Source organism: Musca autumnalis, unplaced genomic scaffold, assembly GCF_047663935.1.
Source record: "Musca autumnalis isolate F117 unplaced genomic scaffold, ASM4766393v1 scaffold_3, whole genome shotgun sequence".
Lineage (NCBI taxonomy): Eukaryota > Metazoa > Arthropoda > Insecta > Diptera > Muscidae > Musca > Musca autumnalis.
In genome coordinates this window covers 205,045,582-205,062,981 of record NW_027411866.1, presented here as the reverse complement: position 1 = coordinate 205,062,981, position 17,400 = coordinate 205,045,582, and the positions used below count along the sequence as shown (strand labels likewise).

Genomic DNA, 17,400 nt, shown 5'->3' with positions numbered 1-17,400 from the left:
GCATAGAAAGAAGTTGCAATTGTGATTCATAATCAGAAGTATTTGGATCTATAAGCTAAACGGTATTCCCCTCTTTCTAAGAAGTGCGTTCATCAGATATTCTTGGCATTGTTTATTAGTAATATATGATTAAACTTATTAGGTGTTTTAATAAAGGATTCATTTACAAATATTTTCTTCAATTTATAAAACAAAATCTTTTTTTGATTAAATTCCATCGATTTTCCGCCAATAATCACAAATTTTTCGTTTAAAATCTGAAAATAAAAACTATTCGAATTTGGCATCCAAAAAATATTTGGCTGATTTCAATCATGTTTCACTAGATGGCAATATCCGGAGATCATTGCCAGTGTTACCGCTTTATATACAATGTACATAATTCTAAATTGTTCATTTACAAAGCATAATTTTAGGCGCATATAAATTAACTGGTTTTTCCCATACAGAAGAACAAGTTTTTGTACGATTTTCTCTGCTCTACCTTTTTATAAGAGAAAAATTCTTCCGAATTTTGTGATTGGGGAAGTCAAAAACGCTACGTATTTAAGTATTCTTATTGCTTTATCGAATTTGTCACTCTGAACAAAAATCTATTGATTGTTAATGTTTTTTCTCATCTGCTTTTAATTGCTGTTGAAGTTCTTTGAGAACAAAACAATTTTTGAAGAACATTAAATACATTGTTAATTACTTACCTTTATATATACATACAAAACAAAACAAATTTACTTCATATTTTGGTACAATTACGACATTAAAGTGTATAATATTTATTGTATAAAAATTGAAGATATTGTAAAATAAAATAAAAACTTATTCGAGAATGCCAAATAATATGTATGTTGTGGACGGATAATATAAAAGTTATAATATTTTTGTGTGTTTGTGTGAAATACAATAACGATATGTATTTTGTTTGCGATCAAAAAGACGCCACAGTAAAATATGTTCTGTAATACAAACTACAATACTAAGGCACTTTTGTAGGTATTCTTTTTGTTTGTTAATAAATTTTCAGGTTTTAGTATCAAAAATAATTACCAAATACAAAGTTCATATTTATATAATAATAAATTGTGTATATAAAAAAGAAATTGGACGGTATTCGTTATAAACGGCTTTTGTTATAGAACAAAACTGAGATTCGAATATTCGCTTCGAGTCTTATGAAAATAAAAGCGCTAAATAAACATTGACGACAAAATGCTAATATGGAATGTTGATATGTAAGAAAATTATAGACAGTGAAAAAAAAACACAATGTCTATATATAACCATGTAAACTTCTTGATGTACTGTGATGATGACGATCAGCATGATATCCGGGTTCTTGCATTTCCATTTGCATTACCAAATTCTTTTGTTCACCACGAATTTCATAGGCTTCGCGAGCCTCACGATGAAAGATTAATGCAGCCATACCCAAGAGTATGAATGTGACAACAGCCAAGGCATATGACCAGCCGAGAACATTAAATTTCGGATACATTAGCCAGTCACGACGATAGGCACAGCCGCCAAATATGCAAACTGCCAAAAACATGAAGACAGCTGGAAATTGAAAAAAACAAGTTTTGTATAGGATACTTTGGTATATTTAAGAAAGTATAAACTTACATGATATTGTTGTTCCAAAGTAGGAGATTCGTACCAACAACCATTCATATTGCAAAACAAACTTCAACGGTAAACGAATTATGGTCAAGGCCAATATAACCAATATTATGAAGATAATGATGAAGGACAAGGTGACAAATGCTTGCACGGACATCAACCAACCGGGTAAGAGCCATTCACGAATAACATAGTATTCCTGAAAAAATAGAAGAAAAAAATGTATTACTGTATAAAGTTTTCAGCAAATATTCTACAAAAATATAAAAAGTACATTTTTATGAACTGGTTTTTTTAAGCGGAACCTAAGACGGACCTAAATGTCCTATGAACACATCCCAAATTTTACAAATAAGTTTTTTGAGTAGGTGACAAACGAAGTTTTGAAATTTTAAAGCATACATTTTTAGGTTTTTAGAGCTTGTCTGTGTTTATAATACATTCCGGCTCTATGGAATGAAGGCACAGTAACATTCATACCTAAGGAGGGAAAGCCAAGACACATAAATCCAAAGGATTATAGACCAATTAGCCTATCTTCCTTTCTACTAAAAATTAGGGACAGACTACCAATTACCTCAATCAGTCCTGCCAAACATGCGTTTACTATTCTAAATCAGTAGAATAGGCACTGAATAGGTAAATATGGATAACTCAAACATTATGGTAGCAACCTTTCTAGACCAAGAAGGAGCCTTTAACTAGCCTTCCACTCATATACCTTGGTATTTCCTCTATACTGATCAAGATTATTGACGGAATGTTAAGCAGCACATATCGGTGAAAGCTCCTATCTATGCTTCTACAACAACAAGTTGGAATATTGTCACCACTACTGTGGCTCCTGGTAATCAACAAAACCTTCAAGGAATTTGATAAACTTTATTTCAATTACGTATGATGATATTTTGATGAGGAAAATACTCACAGAACATATCAGAGATCAGGAAAGAAGATCTACAACATTTTCACATGTAATTCGAAGAATTTCAATTGTAATTTGATTACTTCCTTTAAAATTTGAAACATTTCACTTGTAATTTAAGAATTCCAATTAAAATTCGAATTATTTCATTTATAATTGGATTTTTTTAATTTGTAGTTCGAACTTTTCCATTTGTAACGCGAGATTTTCCATTTGAAATTCGAATTATTACATTTGAAATTCGATTTATAACATTTCTAATTTGAATTATTCCGTTTGAAATTCGAAAAAATACAAGGCTTTTGTTTGCATTAGGTCTGTTTGATAACTTCGCAAATAAAAAGTACTTGTAAGTTCTTGCAAGTATTTGTAACTACTTCTCATTTCTCGTTTACTGAACAAGTTTGTTATCGAACAGCATTTTGTAAAAGTTTGTACAAACTTTTGGGTTATCAAACATACCTATTGTTCTTTATATTTGGTTTTTTGCATTACAAATAAATAGCATTTATGCTAACGAGGGTATATACACTTTCATACGGGCAAAATGTGCCTCATCGAAATAATGGTTTTAGACCCCAAGTATGTTTGGACGAAATGTGTTTCAGACAATTTGGAGTCGATTGAACAATGTCCATCTGTCTGTCTGGAGCGCATGATAACTCTCGAACGGATCAACCGATTCGATCCAATTAAAATTTGTCTTTCGTAATATTTTGTCCAAACTTAGTTTAAGTTCGAAGATGGGCTATATCGGACCACTCCTTCCAGTACCTCCACCACAAAAGTTTGAAACTATTCGGAAAATTTGTGTGCACGATAACTATTGAAGGAAGTAAACGATTTGATCCATACTTTGCAGATCGAGAAATTTCTACTAAACTTAGATGAGGTTCCAAAATGGACTCAATCGGTCCACCCCTTCGGGTACCTCCCACACAAAATTTCGGATAAGTTCAGATTAGGACCTGCTCTCGAATCGTTTTGATTTTTGTTGCAACAACTTGTATTCATTGACATCATACGACGGTACAAGTTTCATCAAGGGCAAGTGTAGTGGATGGAGCGCAAGATAACTCACGAAACATAGTTTAAATTCGAAGATAAGCCATATCGGTCCACTTCTTCAGGTACCTGCCCCACAAAAGTTCAAAAATGTTCGGAAAAATTGTGCACACGATTACTCTTGATGGGAGTGACCGATTTGGTCCATACTTTACACATCCTAAAATATCTACCAGATATAGATCAGGTTCGAATATGGACTATATTTGTCCACCCCTTCGGGTACCTCCCACAGAAAATTTTGGATAAATTCACTTTAAAACCTGCTCTCGAATCACTTTGATTTTTGTTGAAGTGATTTGCATTCGCTACCTCCATTACGACGGTAAAAGTTTTTTCATATTTCTTGGGAAAACAGCCGGAAAGGTGTAAAAAAACCCCTATTTCACCATATGTGGCGGTCTGAGAGCACGATAACTCTCGAACTATTCAACCGATTTGGTCTTCGTCATATTATATCCAAACTTAGTTTCATGGGCAATACCGGTTCACAACTTTCGGTACTTCTCCTCAATATTTAAAACATGTCACTAAAATGCTAGGACGATATCACTTGAATGGTGCAACCAATTTGGTCCAAACATTGGATCTCCTAATATTTTGTCAAATTTTAGTTTAACTTCTAAAATGGTTCATAGTGGTCCTCCCTTATTGGTATTAGTGCAAGTAATTCCTTATCCAAAATTGTCGGCTAGTTCAAATGTCCTAAAAGGGCCCCAAAATTCTGAAGACACCTTAAATACATTCGTTCTGTCCAAAGGTAAAAGTTTCACTTCACATTGGCTGAGGGTATATATCTGTCGGCAAAGCCGACTGACACTTTTTTACTTGTTTGAATTATAACTAATCACATGTGAAAATGATGTAGACATGTTTGCGGGTTGGGTCGACCGAAACGTCCTGGTGGTGAACCCTTCAAATGGTGTTACCTAGGAAACACGCCAAGAGAGGGACTACTTTATTAAGTCTGCGGTAGTTTTGGATTGAAAGAACGCCTTTGGGGAACTTAAATTAATGATAACTTTATGTTGGGAGTTAACCAACGAAGAAGTACAACTCTTTTATAATGAAATTGGTGAACTCCTTAATCTGACAAAACCACATGAAAAAACGATTGTTCAGGGAGACTTCAACGCGAAGGTAGGAAGCATCGCTGTCCCAGGAACAAGTGGATAGTATGGATTGGGAAATAGAAATGAAAGAGGTGACAGACTAATAGAATTCTGCCAAGAACACCGAATGAAAGTAGCAAAGTAGTAGTAGTAGTGGAAATCGCCACAAGATAGAACAGGAAACACAATTAGAAACCAAATTGATTTCATTCTCATAGATACGCGCCACTTTACGTCTATAACGAAGGCCTCGACATACCCAGGAGCAGATGTTCCTTCTGATCATAATCTTCTTATGGCAAATATGTGCACGAAGATTATATCTAAATCCAAAAAAACACATCGTAAAAAACTTAATATTGGAAAACTTGTAAATCCCCTCATTAAAAGTAATATAACGCATAACTTAAATTTGCAACTGAACACAATTAACGCTGATGAGGTTGAAAATATATGGGAAAGAGTTAAAACTACCATAAACACCATATCTCAACATGATCTGAGAAACTACACAAAACCAAAGAATAAGGATTGGATGACGGATGACGGATGAAATTCTACACCTTATCGATGAACGCCGAAAATACAAAAATTCAAATTACGGACTGTATTGGGAGCTCAACAGAGACATTCAAACAGCCATACGAGCTGCAAAATCCGCTTATTTGAATAACCAGTGCGAAGAAATAGAAAGAAATTAAAGGAAGCTGCTGGTGTATATCGTAAAACAACTTCTGCTGTACTATACAATGAGAGCAATGAAATAGTGACTGAAATTAGCGAGAAAAAATAATTTGGAAAGACTATGTACAAAAGCTCTTTACTGATGATAAAAGATCATGCTACGAAAATCAATCCACGCAAATATTGTCTGGAACGAGCATAGCGGATTCTGAAGTAGAATAGGCCATTAAATCTTTGAGGAACAAAAAAGCAACTGGGCCTGACGAGATATCTTCAGAAATATTAAAACTCATTGATGGAAACAATCTACAACTATTTACCAAACTTTTCTACCACATATATGACACAAGACAATTTCCACAAGACTGGCTGAAGTCCACGTTTATAGCAATACCGAAGAAAAGCCATGCCAAACGATGCAGTGACTATAGACTCATAAGCCTTATGAGTCATATATTAAAGATATTCCTTAAAATAATTCATAATAGGATATATGAAAAATGCGAGAAATCAATGGGAGATACACAATTCGGATTTAAGGAAGGAAAAGGCACACGAGAAGCTTTGTTTTGTATCCAAGTTCTTATACAAAAATGTCGGGAAGTTCAGAAGGACGTATTCATATGCTACATCGACTACGAAAAAGCCTTTGACACGGTACAACACGATAAGCTGATAGAAAAAATCAAGTCTATTGGAATAGAAGACAAATAAATAAGATGCATAAGAAGTTTATACTGACATCAAACTGCCAAAATTGATGTCAACGGAGATACAACAGAAGAAATAATGATATCCAAAGGAGTTCGACAAGGATGTGTCTTATCACCACTACTTTTTAATATATACTCTGAAAAAATATTTCAAGAAGCATTTTTAAATATTCAAGAAGGTATAAAAATCAGAAATAAATATATGAACATCCGATACGCCGACGACACCACTATTCTGGCTGATACTATGTCCGGACTACAAAGTCTTATGAACAGACTCACTGAATACAGCGAAAAATATGGGCTAAAAATTAATATCCAAAAGACTACGTTCATGGTGATTTGTAGAATGAATTCGCACATGGACACATCCTTAAAAATACATAACTCTACTATTGAAAGAGTAAAATGTTTTAAATACCTAAGCGTTCATTTGAGATATGGGTTTACAGAAGAATACTAAAAATACCCTGGACAGATCACATATCGAACGAAGCGGTTCTCAGAAGAATGAACCGCACTCGATAACTTAAAAAGCAAAAGAGTGCATACCTAGGACACATTATGAGGAATCCCAAATATAAACAACTCCAATTAATTCTCCTAGCAAATATAGAAGGTAGATATTCCAGAGGTAGAAAAGAAACAACCTGGCTCAAGAACATACAGCAATGGACCGGATATCATAACGCAGACCACCTTATCAACACATCACGAAATAGAGAACTCTTTAGTCAAATCATAAATAAAATTTAATGAAAATAGAAACTATGTAATTGTATGATCGCTAATATTCGAAAATCGAATAAGCAAATAAAGAAGAAGAAGAATGCTAGGCAGGCTTGGCAAAAAGAACAAAGTTAACAAGGTAATCTTGTGAATCATCTCCAAACAAATTTCCTGACTACTACAGGCTGTGCGAAGATGAGGAAGAAACAGAAACAATCGAACATTTACTATGTTGCTATCCAATCCTCATAAACAAAAGATTACGAAATATTGGATGAACACACGATTCAATCTCTCCCAACCTTCTGCGAAGCAGTGCCTGCCTGCATCCTCTTGCCAAAGGTCTGGAATGATTGTAATCGAGAGTTATCGTGTGCATCATTTTGACGAAAGAGTTATCGTGTGCATCATTTTGACGAAAAAAACTAACTTTTATGGTGGGGGAGGTACACCAAGGAGCATATCAATACTACGATGTGCAATGTGTAGAATGCCGACTTTTCGTATGCTGAGCATATGTTTAGCTGACATGCTGCACCATCTCCCACAACTAATGTATATTGTTGTGCTGATGCGTTTCCATTGCGTTTCACTCGTATTCGCTGCAAAGTTGGCCACATATGTCAACAAGGTTTCTTTTTTCACTTTAAGAGCTGTCGGCTAGGATCTGGATGACTTTGTTCCTACTTATCAAGATGTGGAATGCGACCCCAGGTATCCAGTGTAGTTAGTGGTCGGAATTGTTCTAACTCAGTGTAAACTATCGAATCGTCCTCATATGTAAAATTTCTATTTCGTTTGGAAGCGAGCAAATAGGAAAAGTAGAGGTTAAAATTTTTCTGAGATATAACCCCTCCTTGGGAACTTCTGATTCACACTATGCAGCTTCGACTTCTTGTGATTGAGTTTGACATACGACTGGTGGCCACACTCATACAGTGTACCACAAATGTCTTCGTACTCCTTGTAATAAAATCTTTATTAGTGATAATCAGTAGATTGCGAACAATATTTTACAAAATATTTAAATGTATTTGTCCCTCTTATACATTTGTTCTATCTTATTAAAAAGAACTGGCAAATTTTACGAATTAGTGCAACGGATATTAACAAACTACTACAAAATGTGCCCTTATTGGTCCCACAAAAACCTTCGTACTTTTCAGAATTGGTTTGATTTGATTCAAATTTCCGCATATTAAATATTATTTTATGATGGTTCATGTTAAAATACAATAAGAGGGAGATGTATGAATACATTTCTGGTACGTTGATCGAAATCTATCCTAAGATTTGTGAAAAAATGTTGAAGTTAATTTTCAAGGTGGATTGAAGGTGTGAAAATCTGACAATAAAACCTTATTACCTTGAAATAAGATATTTAGACGATAATCATGTACTAATATTGTAGTGATTTGAGGTAAATTTATATCCCCGTTTAGGAAAATTGGGATGACTTAAAACAAAACCTCTAATAATAGGTTACATCTGATGTATAATACTTCAAAAACTTTGGTTGCGAAAAGGATCTAGATTCACGAGAAGATTTAAGTTTCTCGTTCAACCTACAAATGGGCCAATATAAGATCTCTCTAGGCTGAAGACACAATTAAAGCCTCGAAAATATTGATGTTGGAGGAAACACGTGGAATGGCATTTGCAACATCATTCATAGCAAACTGTGGCTGAGCCTCATAGGCTGAAAGAATCATATGCGACGGAACACTCTTGTTACTCTCGCGGTGCTTGAGGAAATGTCGATTAAAATAATTTGCGCACCTCTTCGGTTCACTCATCGTGAAGTCACCAAAAAACGTATTCTACTTTTTCCGGGGTTCGAGAGTTGCATAACATTTGTCTAGTATCGGCACCAATGTTGAAACACATCAAATGTTCTACCCACTTTCTCCGTTTATTTTGCACACCAATCTTTTGACATTGTCACCTCACCGACTCTGGGGGCATTGGGGTTGGGTTCTACAGCAGCGGCGTCTTTGTACCAGGCCAACACAGCATCAAACCTATGCTCAGAAAGCAAATTCCGGCCTTAGTCTTCCCTTTATGTCAAAAGGAATGCATAAAAAAGAATTACAAATGGGATGCTTCGAATTTCTAATGGAATAACACGATTTCCACACTGAATAATTCTAATTGCAAATGGAATAATTCGAATTTCAAACGAAATTATCGAATATCAATTAAAGTTTTTCGAATTACAAATGAAATGTTAAAATTACAACTGAATTTGTACAAGTTACATCTATATATCAAGTTACATCTGAAAATACTAAGAAGTTTACTGTTTTAATCACACTACCCTGTTTCGAGTAGTGTGAAGAAAACGGTACTACCAGCCGGGTAATTTTGAAATTTTCGACAATAAATTGAATATTGAATTTACGAAGAAAAGTGTTCATAATATAGGTTCCCCCTCTATAAGTATCCAGACTGCTATGCGGTCTGTATAATCAAAAAGGGAATTTACTTTTTAACGGTCATGACATAGGGTTAAATTTTGGGTCCTCAACTACACAGGTATTGCAATTGGGTTCATATAGTGAAACGTTGTCTGTCGAAAGGCCGGTCCGTGTTTGGCTATAAAAGGGTGCAAGAATTGAGCATAAATGAAAAGAATACCATCAAACACTTCGCCAATTTATGCTCTATTCTTGCATCCATTTATAGCCAGAAACGTACAAATTTTATTCATTACAAACTCAGTTCCTTTTTGTTAACATAATTTGTTCTAAACAACTAAGCTGACGATTCTAAGAATATTACCGGCCCCGAATTCCCTTTCTTCTTCCACATGAAAGCGGCAATACAAGTAATGTTCCCCTTAATTAGATTAATAGCATTTTTAGTATTTAACCACTAACTAGAACACGGTGACCTAATTTCAATGTCTTACGCTATTAATACGAAGATTAACACAATAACTTACATAGCTGAAAATATTGTGACAACCATTAAATTTCCGTGGTATCTGATAGTTTGGATATGTGAAATCCTTAAAACAATATTGCCACAAGCCCATATTCTTAAAGCTGCTTAGAGTTTCTTCATACGACTCAATCCAATAGGGTGAACAGAAAGACATCATCATAAAGAAATAACCCACAAAGGTTATTATGGCTCCAAAGACCACACCATCTAAAATGAAACGAAAGATACACACACAGGACACACAGGTTTTAATTAATGGGGGAAATCCATAAAAAATATATTAAAAATTGTAATAAAGAGGAAAATGGTGGTGGTAGAATACTTTCCACCATTTATTTCCCTGTAGATGTCTTAAAAAAGTGTCACTCCCTAAATTGTAAATTGTTTTGTTTTCTTTCGCAGTCACCGCCAGCTTTACACAAACAAAAATGTCATTCACTCTTTGACTCACTTGTGGCACGAGGATAATCATTCTTTTCCACGCCATTATCGGTCGTATCCGTTGATTGTTGTTTACGAAAATTATGCATTTTCTTTGTCTTTTTTTATTTATTGTAAAAAATTAACACTAATTTATTGGAAATGCATTAAATTAAGCTAAAGTTTAGGAATGTTTGAATGTTTCGCAGCAGAAAACAAATGAAATGTAACTCAGCGTCGTCAAATGTCAAATGAGAGAAGAAAACAACACCCTAATACAGTGTTGTGCTATGAGAGTATTATTTCGTATTGTATTGCTACTAAATATGCAACTCTGTTGTTGTAGTAGATGACAGGCAGTGCTTTTCAAACTAGAAGATTTTGTTTTAACGTTCGATAGACTTTTAAAATCATAATTAAAAAAAATATGAAAGATTCAACTAAATTTTTTGACGAAAAACCTATTAACTTATCTCGATTGACGTACATACCGATCGTATTATAATTTAAAACTTTAAATATATGTTAGCAGTATTGTTGCTATCTTTCCAGTCATTTTTTGGTCTGTTCCAGAACTGCATGAATCTACTAATTTGTACTATTTTTTTCGATAACATAAAGGAAAAATTGTTATCGTAGTAAAAAATAGTAGCTTCTTGCAGGTTCTGGAACAGAGCATTTGTTTGTTTCTAACTTACCATAATTATTCGATAATATATTTTTTTTTAGAGAACAATGCATGCATTGTTAATTTTTAAGATCTTGGAATAGTAAATAATGTGTTGTGGTTTCTGGAACCGTTCGTGGCCATAACATTAAAAATGTTCATCTACCAAAACACAGTATCCCATATATGGCCAACACTGGTCACACGAGATGAAATTTGAAAACTTCACCGATAAGGGAGCTACATTAATTTTATCCCAAAAATAGTGTGTGATGCTACATCGCCTAGAAGAAGATATATCACGGTGCTCTTGAATCAAATTTAAATGTAAGGTGCTTACACCTGGGAAGTTTTTGCGGATTCTGAAACTACAATGTTCATAAATGAGAAAATCAAAAAACAAAAAAATCGCCGGAGCGCTTTTTAAATAAATCGCGATTGAAGTTGGCATTTTTAAGAGTTGTTTAGGTTTTCACGATTTTGCTTAGAAACAAAATGAGACTGAAGAAAATGTTGTAGCTATGAAAATCCTCTACAAGATTGACCTTTACGGTATTTATAGGTTTTACCATTTTTGATATATTGAAGTTCAAATTGGAACAATTCAAATTCAATTCTGTATCGTCTCCTTATAAAACATACCCAGCAAAATGTTTGATCCTAAAGATGGCATTCAATCATGGGTGCAAGTGATCTGGCATGTCATCTTTTTAGCATCTTCATCGATGAATTTTATATGAGCGTGGACCCCAAAAGATGTCGTTCTTATCTGGATACTAAGCATGTCATTTTAACCAATGCGTGGACATGTCATTTCCACCAATGCTTTGGCATGTCATTTCCACCAATGATTTGACATGTCATTTTCACCAATGCTTTGACACGTCATTTTCACCCATGCTTTGACATGTCATTTTAACCAATGCTTTGGCATGTCATTTTCACCAACCCCTTGGCATGAAATTTTCATGTCTTGTTTGGAAAATGGAAATGCTGTATTCAAATATGGTTTTCATGAAAAACAAAACTCTTTATTAATTCAAACGAATTCATGAAATAGCTACAATTAATTTATCAGTTTAGTTTTTCAAAAGTTTACATCCAAAATTGCAATGTAATCACCACCGCTGCAACGCAAAAGATTACTTCCTATAATACGATACGATAACTTTCCCAGCAATAATTACTCAGTCAGTTCCAGCAACCTCTCTCAGTGAATTTTACTCTCTCAAGCAAGAAAAATTGCAGAAAGTTATCGAACAGCATTTTGCAAAAACTTGCAACCGTTTTGAAAAAGAAGAAGAAGAAGAAAAGTTTTTGCATCAATTTGATGTTCTTGTTTTCCATGATGTTTTTATATTTTTCAGCTTTTGATGTTTAATTTTTTGATATTTCTATGTTTAATTTTGTTTTCGCCAAACAAGAATAAAAAATAAAACAAAACAAATGTTTTCAAATCAGCTGATCAGACTTGCAAATTTTTGCGGGACAAATTTTCCCAGCAAAAATTTGCAAGTTCTCAGTCACAAAACTCTCCAAACTCGCTCTCTTTTGCTGGATAATTTTGTTATCGAACAGCATTCAGCAATAATTTGTACGAATTTGTACAAATTATTGGGTTATCGTACACACCTATTATTGGGTTATCGTACACACCTATTTATTCATCTTACAAAAGGTTTTTTTCAATTATCTTCCCTTCACCAGTTCAGATTTCAACATGGACTCCAAATGTACTCCTTTAAGTATTTTTATTTCGTAAATTACTTTTATTTTATAATTTTGTTATTTTATAACAACATTTTGGTAATTTATACTCTTTTGTTTAGTGACGGAAATATGTAGGGATCTACAACCCGGCTTGCTTTAGAGATCTCTAAGAACAAAATGTAACGAACGGGGAGGAGAGACTTTTTCTGGAAAATACCATGTACAGTATGCAAAGTTCATATTCGTACAAACTTCAAAAATTAATAAAATCGTTATTAATTCCATATTTTATATTAAAATATGATACAATTGATGGGGATTCCTATAACGAAGGAAGATTTAAAAATAACAAAACAAATTTTTAATTTATTCCATCATTTAGATATAGATGGCGCCTGTGTGGGTGGCAAAGTTCGTATTCGTACACATATAAGCACTATATATTTGGAGTTTTTAAGGATTTTCAAAGCAAAATACCGCAGATTTTTGTTCTTTTCTTCTTTTGGAATGCCTCTGCTATAGAAATATGTACAAATAACGGTAATTTTATTAAAAATTTTGCATGAATAAAAAGTCGGACGAATACTTGAAATAATTAAGAAAAATGTGCTAGATATGATTAACTATTGCAATTTATTCGCGAATTTTGGACGGAAATAGCTAATAGCAGTCCTTCTGTACCAATATTCGAGATCTAATATGAATACAAATGTTGTCAGCGTTTGAAAATGCAAAGAAACGTAATCCGGGCTTAGGTAAAGTAAAAAAAATTTTGGTTTTTACTTGGTGAAAATCGAACGTTTAGTTTTATATTTGACATTAAATGTATTGAAGTTTTGGAATACGGTTTCGAATACGGAATAATAATTTTTTAAGGATGCAAATTTCCCCGAAAATAATGCATTTCTTCAAAAGGTTACCCCACGTTCTTTTCTGGACAATTTACTTCATTCTTTTGACATTTTTGCATTCATTTTGGATCCTTCGGTAAAGAAATATAACTTTCAAGAGGTAAAAACTATTATTTTCCCAATTTTGGCAGCCATAACCCTCGTTCATAGTAAGCGTAGAATTTCAGTCGTACGCGGACAGTGTGAAAACTTGAACAGTTTCATTTTTCTTCATAATTTCTCACAGTTTTTGACATAAAATGATTTTCGAAACCGTATTCTAAAACTTCAATACATTTAATGTCAAATATAAAACGAAACTTGCGATTTTCACCTAGTAAAAACCGAAAATGTGTTTACTTTACCTAAGCCCGGATTACCTTTCTTTGCATTTTCAAACGCTGACAACATTTATTTTCATATTAGACCTCGAATATTGTACCAGAAGGACTGCTATAAGCTATTTTCGTCCAAAATTCGGGAATAAATTGCAATAGTTAATCATATCTAGCACATTTTTCTTAATTATTTCAAATATTCGTCCGACTTTTTATTCATGCAAAATTTTTAATAAAATTACCGATATTTGTACATATTTCTATAGCAGAGGCATTCCAGAAGAAGAAAAGAACAAAAATCTGCGGCATTTTGCTTTGAAAATCCTTAAAAACTCCAAATATATAGTGTTTATAGGTGTACGAATACGAACTTTGCCACCCAGGCAGGCGCCATCTATACCTAAATGCAGGAATAAATTAAAAATTTGTTTTGTTATTCTTAAATCTTTCTTCGTTATGGTAATTCCTATCAATTATTTCATATTTGCGCATAAAATATGGAATTAATAACGATTTTATTCATTTTTTAGGGGTGTACGAATATGAACTTTGCATACTGTATGCTTAATTAATTTATTTTTAATCGTTTCTTTCCAAAAGTAGTTTCTTCTTTATTTTCAGATTCTTGTTCCTTTTCGTTTCGGACTTTTTTTTTCAAATTCCAAGAAGCGAGATTTGATTGATTTCATTCTATGTCAGATTTAGAACAGACAAGGGGACTTTTAAAATAGCAATGTGTGCAGTCCGATTCTATTTTTAGCTCGATGGTTGGGACTTCATATAATACCAATTGTTTAGAAGTTTTAGTTGTTTGATATGCAGGAAATGTAAGACAACATCACGACGACAGTTCTAACAACTTTGGTCTGTTCCAGAAACTGCAAGAATCTACTTATTTTTACTACGATAACAATTTTTCCTTTATGTTATCGGAAAAAAATAGTAAAAATTAGTAGATTTTTGCAGTACTGGAACATACCAAAATGAAAATAAACAGGTGTGTAAATAAAAACACAAACATCAACTCTATTGGATCGATGGAATGGGTACAAATGCTGATGAAAAGATCGGATCTTTCACGACTTCCTTTGCATTGGTTCAAATCCTAATGGAAAGATCGGATATTTCACGACTTCCTTTGAACCAATGCAAAAGATGACATGAAATCACGTCATCGTCAAAGAACCCCTTCCGTCAAATTTTGCTGGGTATTTATTCCCATATTGATAGGACTTGCGATTTCCAAGCAAAATCGCAAAAACCTATGCAACCCCTAAAAATGTCAACTTGAATCGCGATTTATTTAAAAAGCGCTCCACCGATTTTTTTGTTTTTTTTTTTTTTGATTTTTCTCATCTATGAACATTGTAGTTTCAGAATCCGCAAAAACTTCCCGAGTGTAAGAACCTTCCATTTAAATTTGATGATCGATGTAGTTTTTCATGGTGACACTGAAACCGAATGCGGACAAAAATTAGGGATATTTTATAGGGTTTTTAATACAGTCGATGCTATATCTTAGCCTCCAAATTAAATTTTGAAAATTATAAAAAGATATGGTCTTTCTGTACATGAAAATCACATGCGGACAAAATGGTTTTGATAATTACTCGATTTACACGTATTTTAAAATGCATATAAATTAAAATGGGTGACGTAGAGGATGGAAGATACCAAGGAACGGTTCTGACCGATTTAAAATGGCAAAGCCAAGGATTTATCTTGGTCCCTCTTTCATCTCAAGTGGAAACTGACCTCCCCGTGGTGTCACCTGGGGAACTGCCTTTAACACCCGTTAAAGGTAGTGAGCTAACATGTGCCGCGCGTTCGCCCATAAGAACGTTAAAAACAGATCAACGATATATTTTACGAACGCTTAGAAGAAACATATGACCGTTGCCCTGCCCATGACATTAAAATCATTCTAGGCGATTTTAATGCCAATATTGGAAAGGAGAATATCTTTGACCCAACAGTCGGGAAATTCGGTCTCCACAGTGAAACATCTGACAATGGTATGAGGTTGATAGACTTTGCAGCTGCAAAAAAACATGGTAGTTAGCAATACCAGATTTAATCATCTCGATATTAATAAGTGCACCTGGCTGTCTCCAGATCAAAGAACAAGTAATCAAATTGATCATGTTGTGATAAATGGAAGACATTCATCGAGCGTGTTGAATGTACGATCGTTCGGAGGCGCAAACATTGATTTGGACCACTACCTTGTTGCAGCAAAGGTACTTACCCGTCTAAACGTTGCAAATAAAGCACGAACAGACACAACGCGGAAGTTGGACATCGATAGTCTGCAAACACAACAGATAGCCACAGCATATTCCACTCAACTAGCCCAATTGCTTAACGCGAGCACTCCTTGTCCCGATAACATAACAACACAATGGCAATATATTGCCCACTCCATGCAAACAGCCGCAAAAACCATACTTGGATTCCAGAGACCTCCACAAAGGAATTCGTGGTATGACCAGGAGTGTCGTGCTGCTACCGAAGAGAAAAATGCGGCATATAGAGCTACTTTACAATCAGTAGCAACGCGTAGCGCACGAGAGAGATATCGGGAGAAAAGGAGAGAAGAGAAACGTCTTTTCAGCAAGAAAAAGAGAGAAATGGAAAAGCGGGAGTGTGAAAAAATCGAGATGTACAGGAGCCAGAATGAAGTCCGAAAATTCTACCAAAGAGTGAAACATCAAACAGATGGCTTTGGTACAGGCACATCCTCCTGTAGAGACCAGCAAGGTAATCTGGTAACAGATACAGACAGCGTGCTCAGGATATGGAAGGAACATTTCTCCAATCTGCTGGTATCCAATAGTAGCGAAGACGATGATACAACAGATCCAATCCCAGAAGATGGTATAGAATGTATACCGCCCGGCCAAGATGAGGTAAAAACAGCAATCAACCGGCTGAAGAATAATAAAGCAGCAGGAGCCGATGGCTTACCAGCCGAGCTGTTTAAAACCGGAGGCGACGCGCTGATGAGCTAGTTAGCACCATCTGGCAGGAAGAACGCGTACCCGACGATTGGAACCTGAGCATCCTATGTCCCGTCCACAAGAAAGGAGATAAGACTGTATGCTCCAACTATAGGGGCATAAGTCTTCTCCCTATTGCCTATAAGATAGTGTCAGGGATATTGTGCGAACGACTAAAGCCAATGGTCAACGAAATGATTGGACCATACCAATGTGGCTTTAGACCTGGCAAGTCCACCATTGACCAGAAATTTACCCTGCGGCAAATCCTAGAGAAGACCCAAGAGATGCAGATCGACACATTTCACCTTTTTGTCGATTATAAAGCAGCATTCGACAGTCCCCTCCGATCAAAGGTATTCCACGCAATGTCTGAATTTGGTATCCCCGCAAAGCTCATCCGGCATTGTAAGATGACTTTAACTGATACTAGGTCCTCAGTTAAAATTGGAAAGAACCTCTCCGAAGAATTTTGTACCAAAAGAGGTTTCAGACAAGGAGACAGCCTTTCGTGTGACCTATTCAACATTTTGCTGGAAAAGGTAATACGAGATGCAAATGTCAAAAGAAATGGCACAATTTACA

General features: G+C 34.7%; 1 protein-coding gene across 1 annotated transcript; it reads right to left on the bottom strand.

Annotated features, from left to right (window-relative positions):
• Positions 1-738: 738 nt before the first annotated feature.
• pck (Claudin superfamily protein pickel) lies at positions 739-10,488 on the bottom strand. Its single transcript, XM_073976382.1, has 4 exons — positions 10,243-10,488; positions 9,790-9,998; positions 1,621-1,816; positions 739-1,554 (listed from the first exon to the last, which is right to left on the bottom strand). Exons 1-4 carry the CDS (start codon positions 10,319-10,321, stop codon positions 1,268-1,270), a joined length of 771 nt encoding a protein of 256 aa, XP_073832483.1. The 5' UTR covers positions 10,322-10,488; the 3' UTR covers positions 739-1,267.
• Between the last annotated feature and the right edge of the window lie 6,912 nt (positions 10,489-17,400).

Excerpts from the sequence above, each read along its gene's own strand:
- pck (XM_073976382.1), bottom strand. The coding sequence starts at position 10,321 with ATGCATAATTTTCGTAAACAACAATCAACGGATACGACCGATAATGGC. Across the intron at positions 1,817-9,789 it reads GTCACAATATTTTCAGCTAT|GAATACTATGTTATTCGTGA; the intron begins GTAAGTTATTGT and ends CTATTTTTTCAG. Across the intron at positions 1,555-1,620 it reads CTTTGGAACAACAATATCAT|CTGTCTTCATGTTTTTGGCA; the intron begins GTAAGTTTATAC and ends TTCAATTTCCAG.